Source organism: Nelusetta ayraudi, unplaced genomic scaffold, assembly GCF_046127955.1.
Source record: "Nelusetta ayraudi isolate G7.1 ecotype Tasmania unplaced genomic scaffold, CSIRO-AGI_Nayr_v1 ptg000005l, whole genome shotgun sequence".
Lineage (NCBI taxonomy): Eukaryota > Metazoa > Chordata > Actinopteri > Tetraodontiformes > Monacanthidae > Nelusetta > Nelusetta ayraudi.
Genome location: NW_027466055.1, coordinates 8,595,456 through 8,620,237, shown reverse-complemented (window position 1 = coordinate 8,620,237; position 24,782 = coordinate 8,595,456). Strand labels below are relative to the sequence as shown.

At 44.9% G+C, this 24,782-nt stretch overlaps 2 protein-coding genes across 2 annotated transcripts; one reads left to right on the top strand and one right to left on the bottom strand.

Moving 5' to 3' along the window:
• Positions 1-420: 420 nt before the first annotated feature.
• Positions 421-9,563, bottom strand: gpc2 (glypican 2). The gene is made up of 11 exons (XM_076012306.1): positions 9,048-9,563; positions 6,807-6,965; positions 5,296-5,430; positions 4,394-4,569; positions 4,215-4,295; positions 3,630-3,795; positions 3,281-3,411; positions 2,652-2,798; positions 2,035-2,171; positions 1,034-1,206; positions 421-952 (listed from the first exon to the last, which is right to left on the bottom strand). The coding sequence occupies exons 1-11, from the start codon at positions 9,226-9,228 to the stop codon at positions 675-677; spliced, it is 1,764 nt and encodes a 587-aa protein (XP_075868421.1). The 5' UTR covers positions 9,229-9,563; the 3' UTR covers positions 421-674.
• Positions 9,564-10,302: 739 nt separating this feature from the next.
• stag3 (STAG3 cohesin complex component) lies at positions 10,303-24,613 on the top strand. Its single transcript, XM_076012304.1, has 32 exons — positions 10,303-10,406; positions 10,833-10,872; positions 11,473-11,569; positions 11,790-12,002; positions 12,728-12,824; positions 13,155-13,231; positions 13,692-13,896; positions 14,950-15,101; positions 15,697-15,894; positions 16,149-16,247; positions 16,803-16,882; positions 17,339-17,446; positions 17,540-17,636; positions 17,742-17,844; positions 18,130-18,233; positions 18,374-18,466; positions 18,552-18,644; positions 18,798-18,998; positions 19,227-19,294; positions 19,372-19,459; positions 19,579-19,659; positions 20,464-20,556; positions 21,147-21,315; positions 21,481-21,620; positions 21,949-22,050; positions 22,276-22,409; positions 22,530-22,652; positions 22,812-23,014; positions 23,182-23,350; positions 23,632-23,721; positions 24,021-24,093; positions 24,223-24,613. Exons 2-32 carry the CDS (start codon positions 10,847-10,849, stop codon positions 24,271-24,273), a joined length of 3,627 nt encoding a protein of 1,208 aa, XP_075868419.1. The 5' UTR covers positions 10,303-10,406; positions 10,833-10,846; the 3' UTR covers positions 24,274-24,613.
• Positions 24,614-24,782: the final 169 nt, after the last annotated feature.

Genomic DNA, 24,782 nt, shown 5'->3' with positions numbered 1-24,782 from the left:
TGTATGCTGCAGAATCTTACACAGTGGGCCTTTAATTAAACAAACAGATTAAATCTTACTACTTGCACGAAGTATACGAAAAGATCTAACAACCGGAACTGAAACCAAGATCAGTTCGACTTAATTAATTCAGTTAAACGGGGAAAGGCAGCCGGCAAAGTCAGTCAAATCAGATCAAATCAGCAGCTTGCACATACTGCAGTTAACTGGCACAGCTAATCCCCATCTCACCGACCTCCAATTTGTGAGCTTCAATACCAACAAAATGCCGCTGATTAGCCATTAAATATAGTCCTTTTATGTCACTTTCATGCACGGCTCACACATATTTGCTGCAGCAATGCACGCCACTTAGCATCAAGACTCCATCAGTATCATCAGTAAGTATCACGGATGGCAATGGCAATATTTTTTTTAAGCTTTGTTTCTTTTGTGGCTCTAGCAGAAAAAAAAAATACACTACGTTTTTTTAATTTTGTGCTTGAAAAGGCTTTTTGATTATTGCTTAATTAGCCTTTTTATCATTTTCTTTCTGCTGGTGCAACCAAATGGATTTTTGCATTTTTTTTTTGTTTGTTTGTTTGTTCGTTTGTTTTGTTCTTATTTTCCACTACACTTCTTAATGTGCTTGAGGGCGACAGGTACTACCTCTCTGTGCAGGCTGTGACAACCGGCTATCTCCACATGGGGGCAGCAGTGCCTACAAGGGACAGAGACAACAAAGGAAGCAGGCAGAAGGTGGGCCCGCTGGTCCCGGAGTGGACTCGGCCTTGCCCGTTGATCTTGGTCCACCTGAAGTTGTTCCTCTCTCGGACTCTCGGTGGCTTGGCAGGCTTGGCCGCGGGGTTCCTGGCCGGGTTGTTGCTGGGGGGAGAGTACGGCTCGTAGCCCAGCCAATCGTCATTGTACCTTTCGCCGTGGTCGCCGCCACCAGAGCCGCTTCCCTCCTCACCTGGAACAGAGACATTCCCCGAGTGATGCATCGCCCCTCTGCGGGTCTGCACAGGTCAGGGCAGAGCACCGTCACACTCACTGTCCATGAAGTCCATGTCCTGGCCCGTCTGCGCGTGCTTCAGTTTGTTGGTGGCCACCCTCAGCTCCATGATCAGCTGCCGGGTCCTGACGTCGGGCCTGGCGATGTCCACCTCCACCTCGGGGTTGTTGATCTGGCTCACCAGGCCGTCGCCCGTCACATCGGGGAGGTACCTAAGCGGGCGGAGCCAGTCGATCACGGGAGAGAAGCTGACCACCATCACACTTTTGAACACCTGCAAAAACCTTGGACTCACAATCACCTGTGCAATGCTTATCTGTTTGTTAACAATGTTTTTTGTGCATACATTTTGCACTTATATTTTTCCACATACATATTTATACAGTTAGCCGAAATAATGTATACACACATCAGGAAGGGAAAAACCTGCAAAGATATTTCAATACCAAATTTATTCAGACATCACGAGATTAATACAAGTTACCTTTGGCCTCTACAATTACAATAGGTGCTCAGAGTGGTTGCCATTGGCTTCCAGACATTCATGTGTATGGCAAACGTTGGCCCAAGTATCGAATGGGACCGCTGCACATGCATTTTCAATTCCTTGCCTAAGGGCCACCAGTTCTGTGAGCGGTGTGAAAGATAATGTGGTCTGACGAAGCACAATTTAAGCCAAATGGAACGGTGAACCGACAAACCTGTGTTTCTAGGGCACGAGTGATGATATGTACATTATTATTATTTTGGGCTGGCTGTATATTATACTGCCTCCTTCTCTTGTTTTCTTCATTCTTTGTTCTTTTTATCACTGATGTAATGTCAGTGTCAACAGAGGAATCTGAAGCTGAGAAGACGTCTATGGAAAAAAAAATAACCGACAACAACACCGAAAAGGGGAGGGGGGGGTCATTTTTAAGGATTACCGCCTCTCCTGCACTGGAGGTGTGTGCCCCCTCCAGCCACCTCCTCCCTTCTCCTACCGTCCCCTCCTACCTCACTAACACCTCCTCACCGCTGCCGTCCATTTCGGCGCTCACCTCCCCCGGGTCTGTCCGTTCCAGCAGCGCTCCTCGTTGGTGACGTCGGCGGCCGTCTTCTCGTCGCTGCAGATGGTGTGTGGGAGGGACACCCAGAAGCCACGCATGGGCCTCAGCCGCTCTTTCAGCTCCGTGACCTGCGCGGAGGCAGTAAAAGAAATTGCTGTTGGTGACTCAGAGATGCTTTAAAAAAAAAGAAAAGAAAGAAAGAAAGAGAAAAAAAAAGTGCACTTGTTTGGTGTGGCTGGCTGAGAGGAAGCATATTGAAGCCGCTGACCGAGGTTTCGGGACGGAAAAGAGACACAACGGGTTGTGCGGGTCAGCTTTTTTTTTTTTTAACCACATGCCTTGCATCCTTTATAAATAGATGAAAGAAACCTCCAGGAAAATCTGGCTTTGACTCGTGGCTTCATTTGTTCATCTTCACTGTGGGCATTCGAAAGCTCTTGCTCTCTTTGTAACTGATGGGTTACAAGTTCATTCTACTCGGTTGGATGCAGACATTTTTAAAAATCTGTGTAATTTAAAAAACACGAGAATCCCAGAGGATAATTTGCTACAACTTCTTCTCTCTGGTCACTGGGAATCTGTTCTACTGAGAACATTGTCTTCCTCACCAGTCTGTCCAGGTTGGTTCCTGCAGCAGTGGTGGGCTTCTCCTCAGGGCTGTAGACACGAAAAGGCCTCTTGGTGCCCACCGACTCTCTGGGCGAGCGCTTGGACCGCCCTGGCGTTGGCCGGGGGTTTCCACACCCTTGAAACACCTGTGAGCATATTGAGATATTAAGAAATCCTATTAGTATTATTTTCCAATTGTTCTGCTAATTCAAGCAGTATCTGCCGGTTTGCAGTTATTCTTTAGTCTTCAGGCTTTAGAAGCCGGTTCAGTTGTGCTGACGACTACTACGGAACCTTGTTTCAAACAGCATCATCTCTGTCACATCTCCTACACACAGAGAAAGAGCTTCCTGTTCCTGTTGACACCCTTATCACAACCGAGAAGCCTTTTTGTTTCTGAGGAGACGTGGGCGTCTCCCTGATGAATTCACTCCTCCGGTGGTTGCCATGTCCTCGCCGCTCTGTACGGCTCTGCATGAAGCGTCATTTCTTTCTACAGCATGCTGCCTCATTGTCAGGTTCAAAGTGATTAAAGAGCATTACTTAAGATAACTGAATGGCAGATCAAGTTGTGTGATAAAAAAAAAAACAAAAAAACAAGTGTTTATTTTTTTGCCCCCTTTCGTGCCTTGTTGGAGATGCTGACGCTGTTCTCCTGCATGTGCATGATGGCCTCGGACACTTTGACCGAGATGGAGTCTGCGGCCAGCTCCATGTTGAACGGACCCTCCAGCTTCTCCGAGACCTGGTACAGAGCGTCTGGAAGAAGAGGGAGGTGATACGGACAGAGACGTCAGGGTGAGGAGGCTCCGAGTGAGCAGGCTCATCAAGGCGTGCGGAGGTGGAGATAAATTAGAGAGCAAGAGCCCACATTTAGAGATGAGCAAATTATTTCTATTGTCATTTGACAATGAAACACTTTTCTGCATGCAGTGCCTCTTTGAAGTGATGAATATGTCTATATTTGTCTCACACACCAACAAAATTGTTCCACTCCGTGTCCAGGTCGGCCTGATTCGCCAGGCAGCCCTTCATCACGTTGAGGCACAGAGAGTGGCACGGCCGCAGAGAGGGCAGGCCTCGGCACAGAGGGCAGTACCACTGACGCATCAGCCCGCGGACGCACTCCGAGTCGGCACTCAGCTGGGACAGCAAAGCATGCGGGAGGAAGAGAAGGGAATGGAAGGTCCGCTCGCCATTTTAACATTGCCATGTAAACTTTTTACTTTTTTCACTCCCTGAAAACATGTATCACCATTGTCGCTGTCATATTCCTTTATCTTATCTTATCATCTCCAGGAAGCAGCATAGTTAGCCCTCCGTTTACAGCCTACTGCCAAAACACTTTAGCTTTCTGCTAACCAATGCTTTTTAGGCCTACAACATATTTTAAAGGGGTCAAATACAGGGCGGTCTCAGAGGGAGAAACCAACACCTTTCTCGGGGTGTTACCATTCATCTGAGAGCTCCCTTAGTGATGTCACAAAGGGCACATCTTTTGAATTGCATTTTTCTAATCAATAATTTTGTAATTATACGCCCTGCATATTTTAATATCTCACCTTTGTTGCTTTGTTAACAATGTCCCGACCAGTTGCCAGGGCTTGAGATAGTGCCCTGGCAGCGACAAAAGCCCTGGACACCTGCGTTCAAAAAGACAGTTTTGTGTTTATCAAATAAGTCGATGCCGTTGCGTTGTTGGTGATTTCTTTCTTCTTATTTCCTCCTCCTCAAAGCTCACCTGTACGCGCAGTTTGCGTGGGACGTCCCCAAAGGGCAGCAGCTGCTCGGCGTGTTTGCTGACACACTCCAGGTAGTCGTCACTGAACTGGTACTGAGGGTTGACCAGGGAGAAGACTCGTTCCACCAGCCTGGACCAGAAGTCTGAGAGGACCTCCGACAGACTCACACTGCCCCCTGTGGACGCAGGAGTAACTGTGAGCTCACATCTTTGATTTGCCCCCCCAAAAAAGAAGACGCACTACATTCTACACATTCATATTCTAAGAAAAAAAATATCTGAGTTTTATTTTTTTTACTCTACTATTACTGTCAGTCTTTTGTGTTCTTTTGTGTTATAGAAAGACTGCTGCTTGTCGTCATCTATGTGCTATTTGACGTCATCCATATCCAATCAGCCATACATGCTGTTTGGCAAACAAGGATGCGCTACTGACTAAGCAGCAGCAGCGGCAGCAGCCTGCAGACAGAAACTGCCAGTCGTGCCAAAACAAGAAAGACGCAGAGCAAAAATAGAATCAGTCGTCTGAGGGATTCCAGCTCCCTCTCTCCCTTTTCTTTTTATAAAGTCTTCTTGGCATTTTCACTCTACATCAAAAACTGTGCTGACTATTCTCGCCTGATCAAAGCAGCCGGGGATTTAACACAACAGGGATCAGATGACAATCAAAGGCATCTTTCAACCAACTGATTTCCTCAGTTTAAAAAGCCTAAAAAATGATTTCTTACATGATCTTATTTGTGAGTTGCTTATCGTGGTGAGAAATCCTAACAGACCAATTATGGTTTGGACAATCTGTGCTATTGAAAATATAGAATAGAGTGGATGAGAGGTGTGTGTCTGTGTCGGGGTTGTGGTGGGTGGGGTAGGGGGTTGGGGGTTTAAGTAGTGCAGAATATAACCGGAATAATATCTGCGCAGCTCCACAAACAGCTCCTGGAAGACGTGCGAGTTCTGTGTGAAGAGCAGGCCGTACGTCTTGGTAAACATCTGGTTCATGGACTTCTCCGACAGGTCAATCAGCTCTCTGAAGAATTCTGCGCTCGGACAAGAAAAAGATCAGATATTAATCCGCCCGCCTCCGTATTTTCTCCAACATCGCTGCCAGGATCTTGCTTACGTAGGCGCCGAGCCTCCGCCGCCACCGTCTACAGCTCCCCTGCTCGCAGGGACACTTACATCAGATCTTGAACGCGGCTAAATGAGCCTATAACAACACGCACTATATTTACGACTCTGGGACTCATACGCGGTCTCCCACTACTTCCGTGTGTCCAAATGATTCATCGTGCGGATTATATAAACCGGGACGGGATGGTGGTAAAAAAAAAATAAAAAAAAAAGGTGATAGCAGTCGCACAGCAGGGAGAAGGAGAAAAGTGTAAATTCAGCCATGAGCCTGCGTTGGTACATCCAGGATATGAGACAGCGTGGGCTCAGTTCTCTCCAGAACCCTCCGTGAAATAGCCAAGTCACTCCAAGGGTGAAACTAAATGGGATTTTGTGATGCAGGTGCAATCAGCTGCCATATTTAGTCCGTCCTCGGAGGCTTTGGAGGAGGACGTCTGAGCAAGACAGGTGATGACACCATGATGTCATCAAGGTTACCTAAGCAAGGCAGGGCTGTGACTCACTCTGTAAAGGTCACCTGTGATGCAGAATTCACCCTTTCTGGCGATGATGATGATGATGATGATGATGATGATGATGATGCTATGGCTCTCTATCCAGTCAGTGCTGAGAATTTAACATATTTACTTGTTTGGCTTATTCCACTTTTCATAAACTGTGTGCTAATAAAACAGATAGGCCCTTTGTGATGTCATAAAGAAGGAGCCCATAAACACAGGGCTAAATATGCAGTTTCCTGGAAAGCTGTAGAGAATTAGGATAGTTTTTTGTTTTTTTTTGTCTGAAGGTGCTTAACTGAAGATTACAAGTGAAGATCTGATAGACACAATATAGGACACATTTTTTTTGCTTTGTAGAAAATATTTGCTTATGAAAGATCAGCTGCTGACACTTGACTGCAATTGCGAAGTTTTAAAAGAGATTCCAAGTCGATCACTTTGCATTGCGCATATAGGATCAGGTCATTCCTACTTTTCCGTCGAGCTACAGCACAACTATGACTAAGAGGCGTCTATCCGACACGTATAAGTCGCTGCACTTTTAGCTTGAGACGCCAGAGAGAAACAGCGGAAACAGGTGGAGACCCTTAACAAGTCTGCCGCCGGCCGTCAATCACCGCGATTCGCCAGGGACGGCTGCAATGTGAGAAAAATAAGCGGCCAAGTGCGAGCCACACCTTTTGATGTAAGCTGCACAGGGGAGCGTGTGGACTCTAATTCAGTTTCGAAACCATGTACGGCTAGAATCAAACGTGGAACAAGGCATCCAACAGAGCCCTTACCGTCAAACCTGCGGTGTCTCTGTGTGAAGGTGGTCAGGAGGAACTGGCTGTTCTCCTCCACAGCCCTCAGGAAGTCTCTCTCGCTCTGCAGGGACAGCGTCTCCTCCATCTGACTGGAGCAGCAGGTGTAGTCCTGGGGACAGAGCCGCAGGTGCTCGCCTGGGAAAAATGAAACACACACACGTAGCAAGACAACACAAGGTTAAAGCGTCCGAGGTGACGTATTAGGTTTTAATCCTTTAATTATCAAGAGAAAAAGATGCTTCGTCAGGCCTATGTGCGTGTTTGCAAGGGGACAAAAACTGTCCGGGTTTTCATCACTAACGTGGGAGAGGGATTTCTGCCCTTGCTGACATCACAAAGGGCAGCTTCATAGAACTGTGTGTTTCAGCGCACTCCATCTTAAAAATGGAGCAAGCAAGAGAAGCATTCTGAGGAGTTCATCAATAGCCTCGAGACACATGTTGGTGGAAAACATTAATTAGCCTTTGGACAGAACGTGGGACTTTCGCTCATCGCTTTAATTATTCCGTCTGATCACTTGCCGCCGCTTCAGATCTCCGCAGCGATCGCGCTCCTCTAAGTGCTGCTTTTTTCGGTCGAGATGCAGGGCAAACACAAACCTATTACCAATCCCCTCACGACATCCGCGGCCAATAACTCTCAGAGATATTATCAGGTGTGCTTTTTAGAGAGTCACTCACTCCCTGCACTCATCACTCTATTGGCGGTGGCGATGTAGGGGGTGGGGGGGTGAGGGGTGTTCTTATCAGCGAAAAGGCAGTAATTTCCCCCGGCATGAATTATTCAGTTCCAATCTGTCTGTCTTTGTGGGCTCAGGTTGGCTCTTTGATATGTCAGAGGTAATGAAATGCAGACGGCAGCCATGGGGGGAGTGAAAACACTACACACGCCGGTGCTTGGCGTGTGGAGGGAGCTCGGCGCTCCTCACTCCTCCCACCTGGAGATCCTGCCACCCAGCAAAGGGATGTTTAGCTCTGCCAAGGCAGTCGAAAGTGTCGTGCCCAACTCCACCCAGTTGCACGGGACGCCCTCCGCCTCTTTTGTTCTCAACCGCGCCGTCTCCCCTATTAGCCCTCATCCGTCCCAGTGCCTCTATTTCCATTTCTAAAACTGCCTGCGCTCATCCTGCGCTCTCCCCCGGCCATCTGCTCCCCCTCGGCCCGATGGGACAGTGAGCCAAGACTCAGACGGTGATAGGCCCAACACACGCGTGCGCGCGCGCGCACACACACACACACACACACACAAAATCAATCAATATTGCAGTTGCCTCACTGATTCACACTCTCTCCCACACACACACACACGCGCACGCACACAGATCTGGAATTGCCACAAAATTGTGTTTGGCAGCCTAGTTTATGAAATTCTTGTTATCATTCAAGACAATAAAAACAAGACTTTCATCTTATAATTTTTACCATGTAAAGCTAAATCTGGGCCTCACTTACAGACACACTGTCGTTCTCTCCATCACTCAAATCCAACTCTCCTCCATCATCATCATCATCATCATCATCATCATCATCATCATCATCCCTCCTCACTTCCACCACCATGTCTCTCGCTCTCTCTTCCTCTTGCCCAATCTTGGCCCCCTGAAAAAAACAAAAACTTCTCCAATTCCTCCCAAACTCTAATCCATATCATTTGGCAGATAAGATTATCGCCACTGAACACAGCCGATGGGGTTACGTGCAGGGATTTAGCAGCGGGGCCAGTATGGCAAAGACTAATTAGGGGCGAGGTTCTTTGTTGCACAGTGTTGGCAATTTGCTCATCCCCTTAATCGTCCCGTTTTTGGGGAGGAGGAGGTGGCCGTAATTTGTTTTAAACCAGCCTGTGTTATTCCTTCGGAGGTGGGTGGGTGGGGGGGTTGTAATAACCATGGCCGGCTAATGACATTTTGAAAATTTAAGAATCACTTTTTATGACTTTGTTTATTCCCTGATGTAATTTACCACACATGTATTTTTTTTATTCGAATTTTTTTGTTTTATTTGCTTCCCAGGCACAAACCCCTTACACCAAACATACTATATGCTTCCACATTATTCTTTAAATTTGATTAATGAGCTCAAAACTGGTACATGCCGACTGAGTTACAACAGTTTGGTGCTGGCCTCCTTCATTCCCAAATTATTGTGTAGCCTATGTAGTATTCATCCTTCCTTCCTTCCTTCCCTCCCTCCCTCCCACCCAGTTGCGGGCTCTTACCGGAGATCTGTGTCTGCGGTGCGGTGCCCGTGCTGTAGCCCATCTCGGCGTACACCTGCCGTGTGTCGGCGCAGCTTCTCCCAGCAGCAGCAGCCACGGGGCTCCGGGACCCGGGCGACGCGCACAGCGCGCAGAGCAGCACCAGCAGCGGGTACCTGGACCCAGACGTCCCGGTGGCCATGTCGGGTTCAGACGGCAGAATTAAAGAACGAAAAGCGCAGATGGCGGTTCTGTGGGGAATCCGACCGGGGGCGCAGCTCCTTTATAATTAAACGATTAAGCAAATTAACGCCCCGGTCTATGGGCAAACGCATGAAGTGTCCTCCCGTTGTCGAAACAATTGAGTTTCCTCCCGAAAGTGCATTGAAGATGTAATTTCCGCCCGGTTTTTATGCATCACACGTGTGTTTCCATCGGGGCTGGCTCCAGTTGTTTCGTCCTCCCCGGGAGATGCGCCCCTTCTGTGCGGTGATGTGGAGAATGAATGAGGCGCTCCCCGCCCGGTCCCTCAACCTCATCTGCCAGTCAAGTCAGCGTGGAATAGGCAGCGAAGAGACCGGAAAAGGAGCGGTTTCAAAATAAAATCACGGGAGTGAACCCAAATGGTGAGCGAGATAGATAGATAGATAGATAGATAGATAGATAGATAGATAGATAGATAGATAGATAGATAGATAGATAGATAGATAGAATTTTCTATTTGTCTAGCTAGCTATCACTACCATTTTCTTACACTATTTTCCTCCCTTTATGGATACATTTGGGTTTTAATTTGAAGGTTTGGCCAAAACCTTCACATTTCAATGTAGGGACTTTGACGCCAATCACAGCCTATCAAACGCCGAACAATGGGCCGACAGAGAGAAAAAAAGGAGACGGGTGAGGAGCCTGTGGTGGCGGGGCGGTGACCAGCTGAGCCACCCACCTCACAGCCAATAAATCTAGACAGGCGCACAGTGGGATCAGATGCAGTGTGCAAAAAGCAAAATGAAAATATTTCTTCAACGTGCTACCAAATGTCAACCACAGAGAACATGCAAATTTGTGAAATAATATTGTTACAATGGTTTAAATAAAGGTTTACAAAACAACGTGGCTGTTGCAACCGTTTGAACTGTGTAACCATGGGAATAGTTGAACTACGATAGAGTGGGATTTGCGTTGACCAATTAACACCGCGTTCTATTCCATAGCAACCAATCATCCCTCAGGCCTCTGAAGAATTGACCAATCAACGTCCTCTTTGTGATCTTCGTGGCGCGGCGCCCTTGAATCCCATTCGGAGGCGTTGGACTTGCTAGCTAGAAGCAGAAGCAATTCTCGTAATCGCCCCCAATAAGAAGATTACCGACTAGTTTTGTAAATATGATCTTTCTTTATACCACTGTATTATTTATTATGTTAGAGGCCATGCTGTATATGTAATGACATGTATTCTTCGTCGTCCCAGTCGCGTTTGTTAGCCTGTACAATTACAGTTCATGAAATTTGAATTGTCATTTCACCTGTTCAGCCTTCAATATAAATCGACCTAGCCAACAAAGTTGAAAGTTTTAAAAGTTAATAGCGCCACGAAAAGATTAAAGTTTGTTTGAAATGCAGTTGTAAATCACATAATGGCTGGTCTAAATGCTCTGTGGTTTACGCAACTTTAGCGAACTAATGCCACACTATGCTAAGCTAGCTGTGGTTTGCGCTGGCGATTGAAAAAAAAAAAATGTAGGTCTCTTTGCTGGCAAGTGTAAATAGAGACCAGATAATTCTTTCTTCTCATCTGTTTGACAGCTTGACCGATCACGATGACCGAGGAGTCGGCTATGGACAGGTAAAGCTAAGCCGAAACTTGCTAACTGAAGCGTTTCCTTCCGCGAACTTTATGCCTATATTAAAGTTTAAGCGTTCCTTTTAAGGAACGCTTAAAAGCTTAAAAGTTAAGCGTTTAAGAGTTCCTAAAAGCTTAACTTATTGGCTTTTAGGAACGATCAAATAAATCAACGTTTCAGGGACACGTGTATTCAAAGTGACAGCAGTGAAATACATTTCTGCATTTTTTAAGTGCCTCCCCTGTGACGTCACGTAACACTGCTCTGGATTTTTAACCTTTCCCCCATTTTCCAGTTATATAAATACAATGATGACAATTATGAAGGAAGAAATCTTTGCATTTTGCATTTTCACAATATTCACTGGAAAGCTGCGTGAAAATCACATAAAACTAGTTCCCTGCAGTAATAAACCTACGTTGCGTTAAAGTAATCGCAGAAAAATTACACTACATTACAACTTTAAACAGTTCGATTAATTACACGTCGCAGGGAGCCAAAAAAAAAAAAAACGTCAATGCTATGGTGACTAGATCTGTACATAAGAGCATACATGACAGCTGCATCATTGGCCTTTTTTCCCCATGTTTGATTTTTGTTAGTGTTGAGGAGCTGGATGACTTTTCAGACTCAGACAGTGACTTTGAATCGACACGAAAAGGCAAAAGGTGGCGTAGACAGTCCACAGCCCAGCCTCCGGTAATATATATTGTTCTGTCTTATAAACATTTATCTCTCATTTATCTTTTAAGATGAAAATAATTCAACCGCTGTCATATAGATTTCACTGTTTCGTTTTTACTGTGATGCGTTTTGCCTTTCACTGCCGCTTCTAACTGAGTTGACAACATTTTTTTAAGTTGAATCCCTACTCCTCCTCCTCCTCCTCCTCCTCCTCTCTCTCTCTGGTTTAATGAAGCCACCCAAGAGACCCAGGCGTAAGGCTGCGGCCAGAGTGCTGACCCCCTCCAGCTTCAACTCCATGTCCCATGCAGCTTCTGTGCAGCAGCCAAGGCGCGGCCACAAAAAACAGTTTTCCCCCAGACCTGTGAGAGACGTAAGCCAGGGGAACCGCAGCATCAGGCCGGAGGAGATCTTTGATGCTGTCTGCTCTGGAAAGAGTGCCATCGTGGTGAGCACATCCACAGTGGGGGGCACATGAAGAGGATAGGGAGGAGGAGCTAAGACTAGAATGTATAATGAAGGGAAGAACAGAGCTCTAAAACAACAATGAGGGAGATTATTATCTGCTGTCAGCGGCTGACTGATGTTACCCTAAAGAATTGCCTTTGATACGCAAAAGCCAATATTTTTTTTCCCTGTGCTGTGTAGTTTTTGTCTTGATGCACAGAAGCAGAGCCATAGCCTCAGCTCTGCAATGGTTTATTTATTTAATGAAAAGATCATGGGTCAATGGGAAATCAAAGTTTTTGGAGCAGAAATAAAAACATGCTTTTACTAATAAGCTCAATTCGTACCTTCGGCTAATCAAGCTAAAATTTGCTTTCTTCTCCGGGAATGTTTGTAAATTTTCCACCGTGTTTTTTTTAAGCATTATAAATGATATAGTGAGAGTGAGCGAAAGGGTATTGTCATCAGCAAAACTCATTATGTACTGCGGCATAACATTGGACTTTAGAATTTGCACATGATATGAACACAGGGAATTCACTGCGCACAAATGCGCAGAATGTTATTAATTGGGAAGCAGAGAGACCTCTGAGAGGAAGAAAGGTTCAGGCCTCTTACTACTCCTAATGTCATTCAAATGAGGCATCATCATTGTCAACCTCTCCCTTTGATCTGAGCCCAAAGTTGTTGTTTTTTTAATTGGCTGCCGTCTCTGTAATCCTGCAGACGGTGGTGGACGAGTGGCTGGACAGCTACAAGCGAAACAAGAAGGCGGGGCTGCTGGTCCTCTTAAACTTTGTTGTTCGATCCTGCGGATGCAAAGGTCAGAGATCAAGGGAGAGAGCGGGGGAGAGAGAGAGAGAGAGAGCCACATCGGGTGTCAGGGAGGCAGGGGGTCAGAGTTGAGGAGATTATCTTCCCATTTAGGGCTCAGGCAATGATCAACAGTCAACTATTGATCTCCCTGCATGGTAACAGTGCTGTTGTGGCTTTCACCAGCACATCCTGTTGATGGCTAACAAGAGTGTTAGGAAATAAATTGTGGCTGAATTCAGAAAGAAGAAGAAGAGGAAATGTGCAAGAAAGAATGTGAAATGAAACGTAAATGATGCCTTTTGTCATTGTTTAACTAAAAAAAAATGTTATTTTGCAGGTGTGATCACTGAGGAGATGTATGACAGCCAACAGAATGCTGACATTATCAGCACATTAACCCAAGAGTTCAATGAGGTGAGAAAGGAGGAAGAAAAAACAACCCAACACTGTTTAATTTGTTTTTCTAAATCTTGAAATGGGAATTAGTTTATTCTCTTTTTTTCTGTTTTTATCTCATTATCTTGCAATGATGGAGTCCGAGGAGATTATAAACAGACTCTGTGCGGCATTATGGAATACCCTAATTAGACTGTATTGCAGATAAACGGACAGATCAATGGGTTTATAACAATGTTTTGCAATCGATGAAATTCTAATTAGCAGAGCTGAACACGGCTTTGCCTCAAAGGACTTCCTTGGTGAAGAACATGCACCAAGTTTTTCCATCTCTCTCTCTCTCTCTCTCTCTCTCTCTCTCTCTCCCTCTCTTTCTCTCTCTCTCTCTCTCTCTCTCTCTCTCTCTCTCTCTCTCTCTTTCTCTCTCTCTCTCCCTCTCTCTCTCTCTTTCTCTCTTTCTCTCTCTCGACCCGCTCAGGATTCGTCCAGCTACCCACTGTCCTCTCCAGGCCACCAGCTGAAACACTTCAGAGCAGGCCTCAGTGAGTTCTCCAGAGTTCTGGTGGCCTCCTGTCAGAACAGCTTCATCTACGACGAGTTCCTCTTCCCCTCGCTGCTGGTGCTGCTCACCGGCCTCTCTGACTCACAGGTCAGAGCCTTCCGACACACCAGCACCCTGCTCGGTAAGCACTGACTGCGTTTCCATGCAGAGCTTGATCGGATTAAGCTCATAATTCGGTTTTCTCGTCTAATCGGACTTCTCTCCTTGTCCCAGTTGACACGCAGCTGAGAAAATCGAATTATCGACGGGGACGCGTCCACCTCCCCCACACTAGGGGGCGATATGAGTCTTTTCAGCATATTGACTTCCAGATTGCATCTATAGTCGCACAATAACAAAACAACTGGAGCGCGATACAACACCGGTGCAATGTCCGTACTGCTCTTCAATTTAACGAGTTTCCTCACCGAACAGCTGCAGATGTGCTTCGCCACCGGTAGTGGATTGGTCAGAAATTTACAAACGTACACAACATATTGCTGCCGATTTTACTGTCGAAGCCCACATCTTCCACAGCGTGCACTGAGCGCTACGTACTAATGACATTAAAAAAAAAAAAAGAAGAGGAAATATAATATACGCAAATTTGCATTGAGCTGGACTACATTTCACCCGAATACAAAACTCAGTAAAATATCTATCAGCTGTTGGAGAAATGGACGGGGTTGCCTACATTCAAATGAAGGCCCATTCTACTAATCCACAGATTTTTTTTTTGGTTTGATTTATTTACTCATGGTTGACTAGGAATTCTCACCGTTAAAATTGTAAACTGCAAAACATTTAAATAATGCAGGAGAGAACCCAGCAGTTGTAGCAGGTTGGTGGGAGAAGGAACAGAAACGGCTCCATTCAGCAGACAGCTGTTGTGATCCTGGAGAAGCTCTTTTGTCTTCCACGATATGCTCCTCCTCTGTAGCTGTTGTTCCTCATTGTGTCCTTTGGAAGACCTCTGCTCATCCATGTGATTTCTTCCTTGATTTCACTAAGCCTACTAAAACTAATACGACCCCGCACTCAAAATGACTGAAAACATCCCACTAAACATTTGACCTTTTTCACCACGGAATGACTTTTTACATGTCTGCAAAATAAAGGCAGCGCCACTTCTCTGTGAAGATACATTTTACAGCTTCATCCAACCTCTTCAACCCACACACCTTCTCTTTTTTAGCCGTGAAGTTGATGACGGGGTTCGTGGACGCCGCTCTGAATGTGTCTGTGCAGCTGCAGACCACCCAGAGGCAGTACGATATGGAGAGCAGCAGGAGCCCTCATGACAAAGCTCCTGACAGACTACTGGAGCTGCAGGCCACAGTCAGTCTGGTAACGCATTCAGCCACTCTCGCATTATACCGGACAGTGCGAAAGGAAAAGTCATGGCAGGGGAGCAATAACTGGAATATGTATTTGTGTTTTTTTTTTGTTTTTTTAGCTTGTACTTTTTTCAATGTGGTTTGTTTGTTTCCCAATTTCTCCATCATAATTAGCAGCACAGAAATTATGGTGTATCTTATTGAATCTGGACTGAATGAAAGAAAAGACTCTAAATTCATAGGATTTGTCCAAACGTTTGAGTGTCAGTGTTTGTCTTGATCTTTAATTAATCAGTGCAAAACTAAACTTGCAGATCATTAAATGAAAAGAGGTTTTGCACTGGACGGACACCGTGGCAGTGAGCCACCTGCTGCTCCACCAGCAGCCTTTGTTGTACAATCTTACATGCAACTCAACTCAACCTTTGTTTATGTCCCCGAGGGGGCAATTTGTTTGTGTTTGTGTTTGTGCGTAACACCAGCTGTCCCAGTGCGGCGATACAGTCGTCTGCCACACTGGGCGACGGCGTTTCCTATTGTCACCAGCAGAGCATAACACGCATGTGTGCGTGCGCGTGTGTGTTATACGTACGTGTGTCTCACAGTTGCACGAGAACAAAGAAGAAGTGTTCTCCATGATGAACGCCATGTTCCGCGGCGTGTTTGTGCACCGGTACCGCGACCTGTTGACCGACATCCGGGCCATTTGCGTTGCCGAGCTGGGGGTTTGGCTGAAAAGCAACCCCGAGCATTTCCTCAATGACAAATGTCTCAAGTACCTGGGATGGACTCTGTACGACAAGGTGAGTGTGCACAGTGTTGCACTGATGGCATTGCAGCCTTCTCGCAGGGCTGACTTGAAGATGGCTGTAGGGTTCAGGGTTTTCAATTGCAGGTGCTGGCCTGCAATTGAAAACCCTGAACCAGTCCAGTGTCCCTTCCCCCATGGTTGATTTTTTGTTTTGTTTTGTTTTATTTTTTTAAACAACGTCCACTGTGAACGCACTCGCTCGGCAGGTATTGAAGCTGCCTTGCTGCACTCTGTTCTCTCCTGCAGGAAAGTCCAGTGCGTATGCAGTCAGTGCGCACCCTGCAGGGCCTGTACCAGGAGACGGAATTCATTGGCCGCCTGGAGCTTTTCACTGGCCGGTTTAAAGTGAGGGCTCCCCCGGGACCGTGTTCATACCTCATTTAAATCCTGTTTTTCTGCCTCCATCTTCCTGCCCGCCCCTCTGTCTGCCTTCACATCTCTCTTTGCCATTGTTTCAGTTTTTGTTGTCTGCCTCTGTCCCTTTCATGCATTTTGGGCTCCCTCCCCCTTTTTTTGTGTGTGTGTGTGTGTGTGTGTGTGTTTTTGTTATGTGTTGTCTTTTTTTCCCCGCTGTCTTTTTTCCCCTCCTCTCTCTCTATCCCCTTGTGTTATTATGGTCGGTCAGTCCCTTTGTCTGCACGTGTCTGGGTGCATTAATTGCTGCCAATTACTGTCGGTTATTAAGCTCTTCTAGAACACACAAAAAGCCCTCATAAGCCACGTGTGCTGCAGCAGATAAATGGGTTTTCATGCCACGGCTCTGCATTTAATCAGGGGCTTTTTTTTGTGCGCACACGAGCACCAGCAATTCATTTTGTGAGTCTCTGTAATGGATGGTGGTTGTGTATTTATCTACGTGCATGCCGCCGCATGCATATGTCTGTCTGTGTGTGTGTTCAGGACAGGATGCTCAGCATGGTGCTGGACAAGGACTCTGACGTGGCGGTGGAAGCCCTCAATCTGCTGCTGCTGATCCAACAGTGAGGCTTTTCTGCATCCACAAAAATAAAATACTAACTGGACTAACATGACTTATTAATTTAGTTAGATTCTTATTTCATGGCATTTATTAATTTACTTTATTTTGTTAACATTAGGAATCAAAGTACAAAATTATAAACACACTGTGAGTACTATTATTAGTTGTTATTAGAAATGATAATTATCAGTACTATTATTGATCTTACTTGTAGTTTCATCTTGTTTTTCTCTCCTGTCTTATTAATGTAAGAAGGCAAAATAAGCAAAGGCTTCAGCCTACTCCTTTTCAGTCGATGCATATTATTATAATTATTGTTTTGTTTAATGTATTGACGCAAGTACAATATTGGAAAAATGACAGAAATAAACTCACTAAACTAAACTAATAATAAACTCACTGAAGTCTAGCTGGCTTCATCCTCATTGACAGTATTCTTTTGTGTGCGAACGTGCAGAAGGACGGAGGAAGGCCTCGGAGAAGACGAGTGCAGCTTCATCTATCCGCTGATTTATGCCACACCCAAAGACCTGGGGTCGGCAGCCGGAGCTTTTCTCTATGACAAGTAGATGAGCGTCGGCATTCTTTCTCTCTAGCCGCACTGGGCACTGGGCCCAGTCTCCATCCTGCTCAGGTGAATTGTGTCTCTGTGTTTCAGACTGAACAGAGTGATTGCGAGAGCGCACTGCGACACTGAGAGCAGTGGAAGAACACAGTTCATTCAACTCCTCATCTCTTTCTACATGCAGAGTGAGGTGGTGTCTCCTTTTTGTTTTATAATCTAGAGTAAATATCAAGTGTAATAAATCTAGAAAGAAAATCTAAAGGACTTTTTTTTTCCCCTCTGTTTTTGAGCGCAGCTCCATGAGCATGCGGCATATCTGGTGGACAGCCTGTGGAGTGTGGCAGGATCGGAGCTCAGGGACTGGGAAGTGATGACAACCTGTCTGCTGCAGGACACTGGTGAGAAACCAGATAAAATTGTGACTAATGATAAATATATTATCCATAATCCACTGGGACGTTTGGTTTTCGCCACATCATTTTCTCTGTCACTTCGTAGAGATTACAGTTCTGTTGACGTCCAGATTTGCATTGCAAATTTAAATTCTTGAGGGCAGCAGCGGTAATATAAACATGACTAGTGTCTCAGTTGTGCGGGTGTGCAGAATAAAGTCTAATTAGATAAAGCAGTAAAATATCTTTGCAAATGCTTCCAACTCAACCCTTGTAACCCTGCGTTGCCAGGTCTGAAGTATGAGGAGGAAGGGCTGCTCATAGAGCTGATGGTGTGCGCCATGAAGCAGGCAGCGGAGGTGACGCCACCTGTTGGAAGGAGTCAGGGCAGGAAGGTGGCGACGGACAAACACCATCGTTCTCTGGAGTGTCTATCAATTTTAATCCCACACAGAGCAGCGATGCATTTCACACCTTGCGCTCGGCACCGTTGACCTTTGGCTTCCTCTTTTTTTTTTCCTGGATGCCTGATTAGTACCTGACTGTAAAGGAAAAGAAAGCCCAGGAGCAAGACAGAAGACGCATCACCACGCACTTCATCCCCTTACTACCTCAGCTCCTGGCCAAGGTCACTGTTCACATGTGCAATGGCACTGAAAAAACATTTTCTTCGTAACTATTTTGTCTTTGTCCCTCCGTCACTACACCTGCAGTACTCGGCTGACGCAAAGAAAGTGAGATTCCTTCTCAGAGCCCCACTTTACTTTGACCTGGAGATGTACAGCAGAGTTCCACGGATGGAGAAGGTAACAGACATTTAATCTTTGTGGATTAAACGTTGAATGTCGGTTATCGGTCAGAAAAATCAGATTGTGACGCAGACAAATCCACATCCATAAAATGTGCAAGATAAAATCAAAGCTCCAGGATATTTTGCTGTCTCTCTCCCTGTCTGCCAGTACCTGGACCTGCTGCTGGCTCAGGTCTGTGGGATTGTGGAGAAACACACTGACGTGTCTGTGTTGGAGGCCTGCGCTCTCCTGGTTTCCACCCTCACCTCCGATAACTACACCTTCTCCTCCCGCGCGTGCCGGGCGTTCAGCCAGCTGCTGGACGGACTGGCCGAGTGCTTTCACAGCTACTTAGATGATCTGCTGCAGGTAGGAGGAGCCTGTGGGAAGGAAAACAAAAACAAATACTGCCTACAGCATTTATCTATGATGGTGACTGTAGAACAAAAACTTGAGGTTAAAAAAATAGTTAAGAAGTCATACGAACAAGATAAAAACTGGACTTTTTTTTTAGTATTTTAATTTTGTTTTGTTTTTTTGTTTTTAAATTGATGTTTTAAGAAAAACAGTCCCAGATGAATTTGTTTGTCTTTCCAGGGTACTGCAGATGATGACGATGTGTACAATGTAGCCATAGCATTGAAGAGGTTGGCGGCTTTAAGCAAGTGAGTGTCTGTTGTTATGGCGCACACGGCGGCGGTGCAGCTGCATACTCAATTTGTGTTGCGTTGAATTTCTTCAGAGCCAAAGATCTGACGGGACTGAATTTATTTGACTCCTGCCTCAAAGTGCTGAAGAGCAGGATGGAGTCTGAGGAGCCCGAGAAGGAGGTCTGTGGTGATTGTGTTGCACATCTTCGTTTTAGTGGATTTAGAATTAAAGAGTGGTTTCTTTTCTCACAATATTCATAAAATAAACAACGTCTCACAACAATGCATTCTCTTTGCAGCTCATTGTGCCAGCTCTGAGGTGTGCAGGTTATCACTTGATGTGGGCCAAACTGAATGCTGTGAACTCCACATCCACACAGGTCTTTATCCCGTGTTGCTGGTTCATCTGAATGTGTACAAAGTTAACTGACCCCAAAAAAAAAAAAAAAAGAAATTAAGCGTGCCAAACTAGCGTGAGACTATAGTGAACAGAAGGTTTTTGTTTTTATTAAGAAGAATATATTTTTGTTAAATGTTTAATGCCTGGAAAATAAATAAAATAGCCAAATTATATTTAAGTTGTTCTTGGGAGTTAAACTAAATGTACATGATTGCGCTAAATGGGCACAATCACCTGTTATCCATTGCAGGCTTCTGAATAGAATTGAATGCAATTTGTATCATGACAGACTTTGTTATATCAGCAAACTTCTTATCGTCATGCTGCTTATTTACGAGTTTCTGTCATAGACTCGTGACTGTTTCTCCTCAAGTCTTTCGTCCGTCTTCTCGTCCCTTGTAATGCTCTGTCTAGATTTTGCTTTTCACACACAGACAGAAAACACTGTCAGCGCTAATATTCACACTCTTTACATATATATTTATTTGCATCTCGCCTATTTATATATGTTCGCTTTCAAACACCCACACTCTCTGGCCTCGAGGTTACAGCAGTGATATCTGCAGCTGCTGATTCACTTCTTAGGAATACAGGCCGAGGGAACTGAAAGAATACCAACTTGTAACACTGGGTTTTAAAAATTCCACCATCAAGAAGAGTAATTAATGAACATAGGAAGAAGAAGAATTGCAGTTCGAGCATTCACAGAATGGCATGAAATGTATAAATACACAAATCGTGTTGAAGTCAATGACTGACATGTTTTGTTTTTTTTCTGTTCCAGACCGAACTGAAGTGTCTGAACAAGAATGCACGTTTGTTCTTCAGAGTCTGCCAGAAATGTCTGTCAGTGCAGTGTGCTGACATCAGAGATGAGGTGAGACGCTGGGGACGCCAGATTTTAAGGGTGTGGATAAAAAAAAAAAAATCAATCAGCTGATTCATGGGTTGTAATTCAGTTCCATCAGCAGCAGAAAGCCCAGAATTCAACACCTGCCTGCTGCTTCCCACCACAACACGATGGCTCGGACCCAGTTTGAACAAATACTTTGAAACGATGCTGTGCTCTGCTCTGCTCGGGTCCAAATTAGATCACATCAGTGAGCTGCAGGAAAAAAAATCACACCCTCTTCTCCGTTCTTATCAGTGTAACAACCGAAACTTGTGCAGCCTGTATTACAGTCACACAGAGATGCAATGAACGCTGACACACGGGTAACAAGTGTCAGTCATGGCAACAGCAAATGCGTGACACAAACTTTGAATGACTTTTTCTCCATGCTGTGGTGCTGCGGCTATTAAATGTGATGTTCACTATATATACAAATGAATGGAAATAACAACATTTAGACTTGAAATTGTAGTACTTTCGTGATTGAAAATGAGAGCTTTCTAATCAAAGTGACGGACAATGTGACCGTCTGCTCTTGTGATTTCTAATAAAAGCCTTTGTCTTGTCGTCCGCAGGCGTTTGAGCTGCTGTGTGACCTGCTGCTGCTTTACGGCTCGACTTCACTTCGCTCCACCCCCGCCCTCGCCCCGCTGGCCCACCTGCCCTCCGACTCGCTGCGCTCCGACATGGCCGGTTTCATTGTGGACTACGTCTTCTGCGACACGGACGACTCCGAGCACAACGGTCCACGTTAACTCCTCTGCATCCACAATTGCCGTCTTAGACAAGTCGACCGCTGTCGATTTTTATTAATATTCATTATTTATGTCAATCCCTGTCTGCTCTCGGTGGGATTACAGACACATTGCCCATTAAACCGTCGGTCTTTTTCTGCTCTGTGCGACCCAGGTGAGAGTGAGGAGGAGGAGGAGGCGAAGATCACTCTCCTTCAGAGGAAGCGCAACCAACTGGCCGGCTACTGCAAGCTGGTCATCTACAGTGTGCTCGATCTGATCGCCGCCACCGACATCTTCAAGTACTACTGCAAGGTTGGTAGAGTCGGACGTTAGGTCTGCATCTTGACCATCCGTTGCCATGACGTCTGGCGCAGTTGCTTTCAAAAAAATTACTGGTACACTTTAATCCTTTTTTTTGAGTGAGAAATTGTTTTGGCTATGACTACAAAGACATGTAAAATGTGGAGGAGGGTGAGAAAATCATTTTTAGAACTACTGTGGTGCCAAGAATGAGTCCACAGAACAGTTGAAGGAAACACAAATTGGGAAGAAAATATAATTTTTACAGAGAGACAATTTGAGACTTGTTGTAATAAGCAGCTTAAAAGTGAGATTGAAGTTTCCTTTCTTTCCTCTCCAGTTCTTCAATGACTTTGGGGACATCATTAAGGAGACTCTGAGTAAAAGCAGGTTGATAAATCCAGTTCAAAGTGCCAGGGCTGTCTGTCTGTGTCTACAGCAGGTTTGTTACTGAAGCTGCATAGAAATCTATTCAATAATTACCGTTTATTGAAATATATCACATGTATCTTTTTAAATGTATGCTTTAAAAGTATAGTTATCAAATGATTTCTTCTAAATTTAATTTAGAAACATATTTTTCAAAACTTCACTCTCCAGCGAGCCTTGCTGTGTTTGTTAGGACTGACTCAGCCACGTGTGTACAAACATGTTTGTGTGCTTTTAGTCCTTCTCAGAGATGCTCATAGACGGCCACACCAGGAAGGGAATGGCTGAAATCAAAGACCTGGCCAAGAGGCTCGCCAATAGCTTCGCTGTTGATCTCAAACGTGTTCGCAATCAACTGATGGCCCTGCACGTGTAAGTCACACTGCATGTGGTCAGCCCATCACAAAGGAGGAAACATGTCTGCGAAAGGTTTCCGTCGCTGTGGCTATTTCCCACTTGGACTGTGTGCTTGTGTGTTTCCTCCGTGTCCAGGGACGGCATAAGTTTTGCCTTTCAGCATCCAGTGGAGGGATTGGAGCAGGACGCAAATGTGAATTTCCTTGAGATCCTCAGCGAGTTCAGTTTCAAGTTGCTGCAGGAAGACCGCAGCAAACTGTGAGAGAACCGATACTTAAACAAAAAAAAGCAACTGTGAACATTTTCTCTTAACATTTATATGCATAGCGAGCGACACACTTTTAGATTAGTGGTAACTGAATCTGGTTCTGGATTATTTCAAATTGGTTGTTTCACAGTGGACTCTTAATTTTACAGCGCCAACTTCTTAAAGTCAGAGTGTCCCAATGCTGCCCTCTCCTGGCCGGCAGTCAAAACATATCAGCGGTCCTTGGCTACCAAAGCCCAGCCACGAACCAGGGAGCCAGTGGAAGAAGCTGACACCGCGTGCACAGGCACCCCACCTCTAATTAAATCGCAGAGAACGACTCCTGAGGGTGGGATGGGAATCTGTATACCAGGTCTGCTTATAATACTCACACGTTGAATATCTTTTTGTTTTTTTACACCCATCATCTTACATGTCATTTTTCATCAGCAGATGAACGTTTGCGTCAGGGTCTGTGTTGCTTTGAGTGCCAACATAATGACAATACAACTGAAAAAGAATGGTCTTTATGTCTTAAAGCTTTCGACCAGATAGACAGACACTTGCTGGACAGCCCCAGCAGTATCCACAGTACGCTGTCCCTGCCAGTCCTCACCTCCACTGCCCAGAAGCAGCCAGACAAGCAGCTGTCCCCGAAGAGAGCCACACTGCTGCAACGTGGCAGCAGCTTGCACGGGCCAGAATCTGAGTCAGTGTCTCTTCACTTCTGTGTCTCCTTCAAATAAGATCTTAAGTAGTTGAAAGACCAAGGTCATGTCTCTTAAGAGAAAATGCGTGAATGAAGGTGCTGCTGTTGTCTACTGTCAAAAATAAAGTTGTTCACTATACAAGCACTGCATTAAAAAACAACTGCTCATTGATGGTGTGAATGAAACTGATCATGACTGCCTTTTTTTTTAAATGGATTTTTAGTTGCTAACGACCATCACATGAGGAGGATGGCAACATGTCTTTCCTGCTCCCTTCCAGATTACCTGTTCGAAAGGTTCAGCCCATGAAGCCCATCAGGCGCCGTTTATCTGTTTCCAGCAAGGCCAGCCCATGCAGCCACTTCTCCCTGTAAGAATCAAGTCAGAGAAGAGAACATTTTTGTTTGGCACAATTTAGCCATATTAAGGGTTTGCTATTTTGTTTCTTTTGTAAATTACTTTTTAATTCTTTTTTAGTGTTTTTTTCATATTGCATGTGTAGTATGTTGAGTGCTGCAGCAAATTTCACGTGATAGGATACATAAACGACATTTATCTTTTGCTTTATAGAAAATTGTAAAAAAATAAAAGAACTTAACCTTTTTCATAGATTTTGTCAGATGTGACGAGCCTGAATGAGATATAAGAATCAACTGACTTTCTCTGCAGAATGTCACTCTTTGAAAATGAAGAGGGGGACGAGGACATTGGGAACTCTGAACCCAAACCTGCAGATTCTCCAGTAAGAAACTAAAATTTGCACATCCTGGGAAAAAAAGACTAGTTAACTGTGCTGCAACTGCAATTTAGTCCATTTTACTCCAGTACTTGAAACATTGGCTTTGTCTCTCCTATATCTTTTTCTCCTCAGCTGCCCATGCGTCGCACCTCATCCAACGTCCTGGATGTGCTCTTTGAGTGACCTCAACTAGATTTGCCTTAAACTCCAGTGTTTTTTTTTTTTTTTTTAATGAAAACGTGTTTGTTTTTTGTTGGTGCAATATGAATTGAAATTCAAGTATTGAGGCTATGTCTGTTCTCCTAAATGAAATTTGTGTTTGCAGAAAATGTAATGATTTATGTTTGCCAGTGTTACATTACAATTTTTTTTAATGCTGAAACGATATATGTTGAGGTTTGTTCCTTTCAGGCGGCACTTGGGTTTCCATGAATTGTTTATTTGTTTGTTATTAAATATTGTTTCAATATTGCATGTTTGTTGACAAAAGCACCTTTTTGGGTTAATAAATTAATAAGCAACACTGGTGTGTCAAGTTCTTTTTGTGACGGGAGAGAAAGAATAATTGTGATGATCATTCATAATGAAACATTTGATGCCGTTAAGGGAATATTCACGGAATAACGGTTAATTGTTCATTTAAAAGGCTGCTTGATAAAACTGTCAACCTTTATATTATTGAATGGTGTTAA

Excerpts from the sequence above, each read along its gene's own strand:
- gpc2 (XM_076012306.1), bottom strand. The coding sequence starts at position 9,228 with ATGGCCACCGGGACGTCTGGGTCCAGGTACCCGCTGCTGGTGCTGCTC. Across the intron at positions 3,796-4,214 it reads TTGTTAACAAAGCAACAAAG|CTGAGTGCCGACTCGGAGTG; the intron begins GTGAGATATTAA and ends TTGCTGTCCCAG. Across the intron at positions 2,799-3,280 it reads GCGTCAGCATCTCCAACAAG|GTGTTTCAAGGGTGTGGAAA; the intron begins GCACGAAAGGGG and ends ATATGCTCACAG.
- stag3 (XM_076012304.1), top strand. The coding sequence starts at position 10,847 with ATGACCGAGGAGTCGGCTATGGACAG. Across the intron at positions 22,051-22,275 it reads TCTGTCTGTGTCTACAGCAG|TCCTTCTCAGAGATGCTCAT; the intron begins GTTTGTTACTGA and ends GTGTGCTTTTAG. Across the intron at positions 23,351-23,631 it reads TTGCACGGGCCAGAATCTGA|ATTACCTGTTCGAAAGGTTC; the intron begins GTCAGTGTCTCT and ends GCTCCCTTCCAG.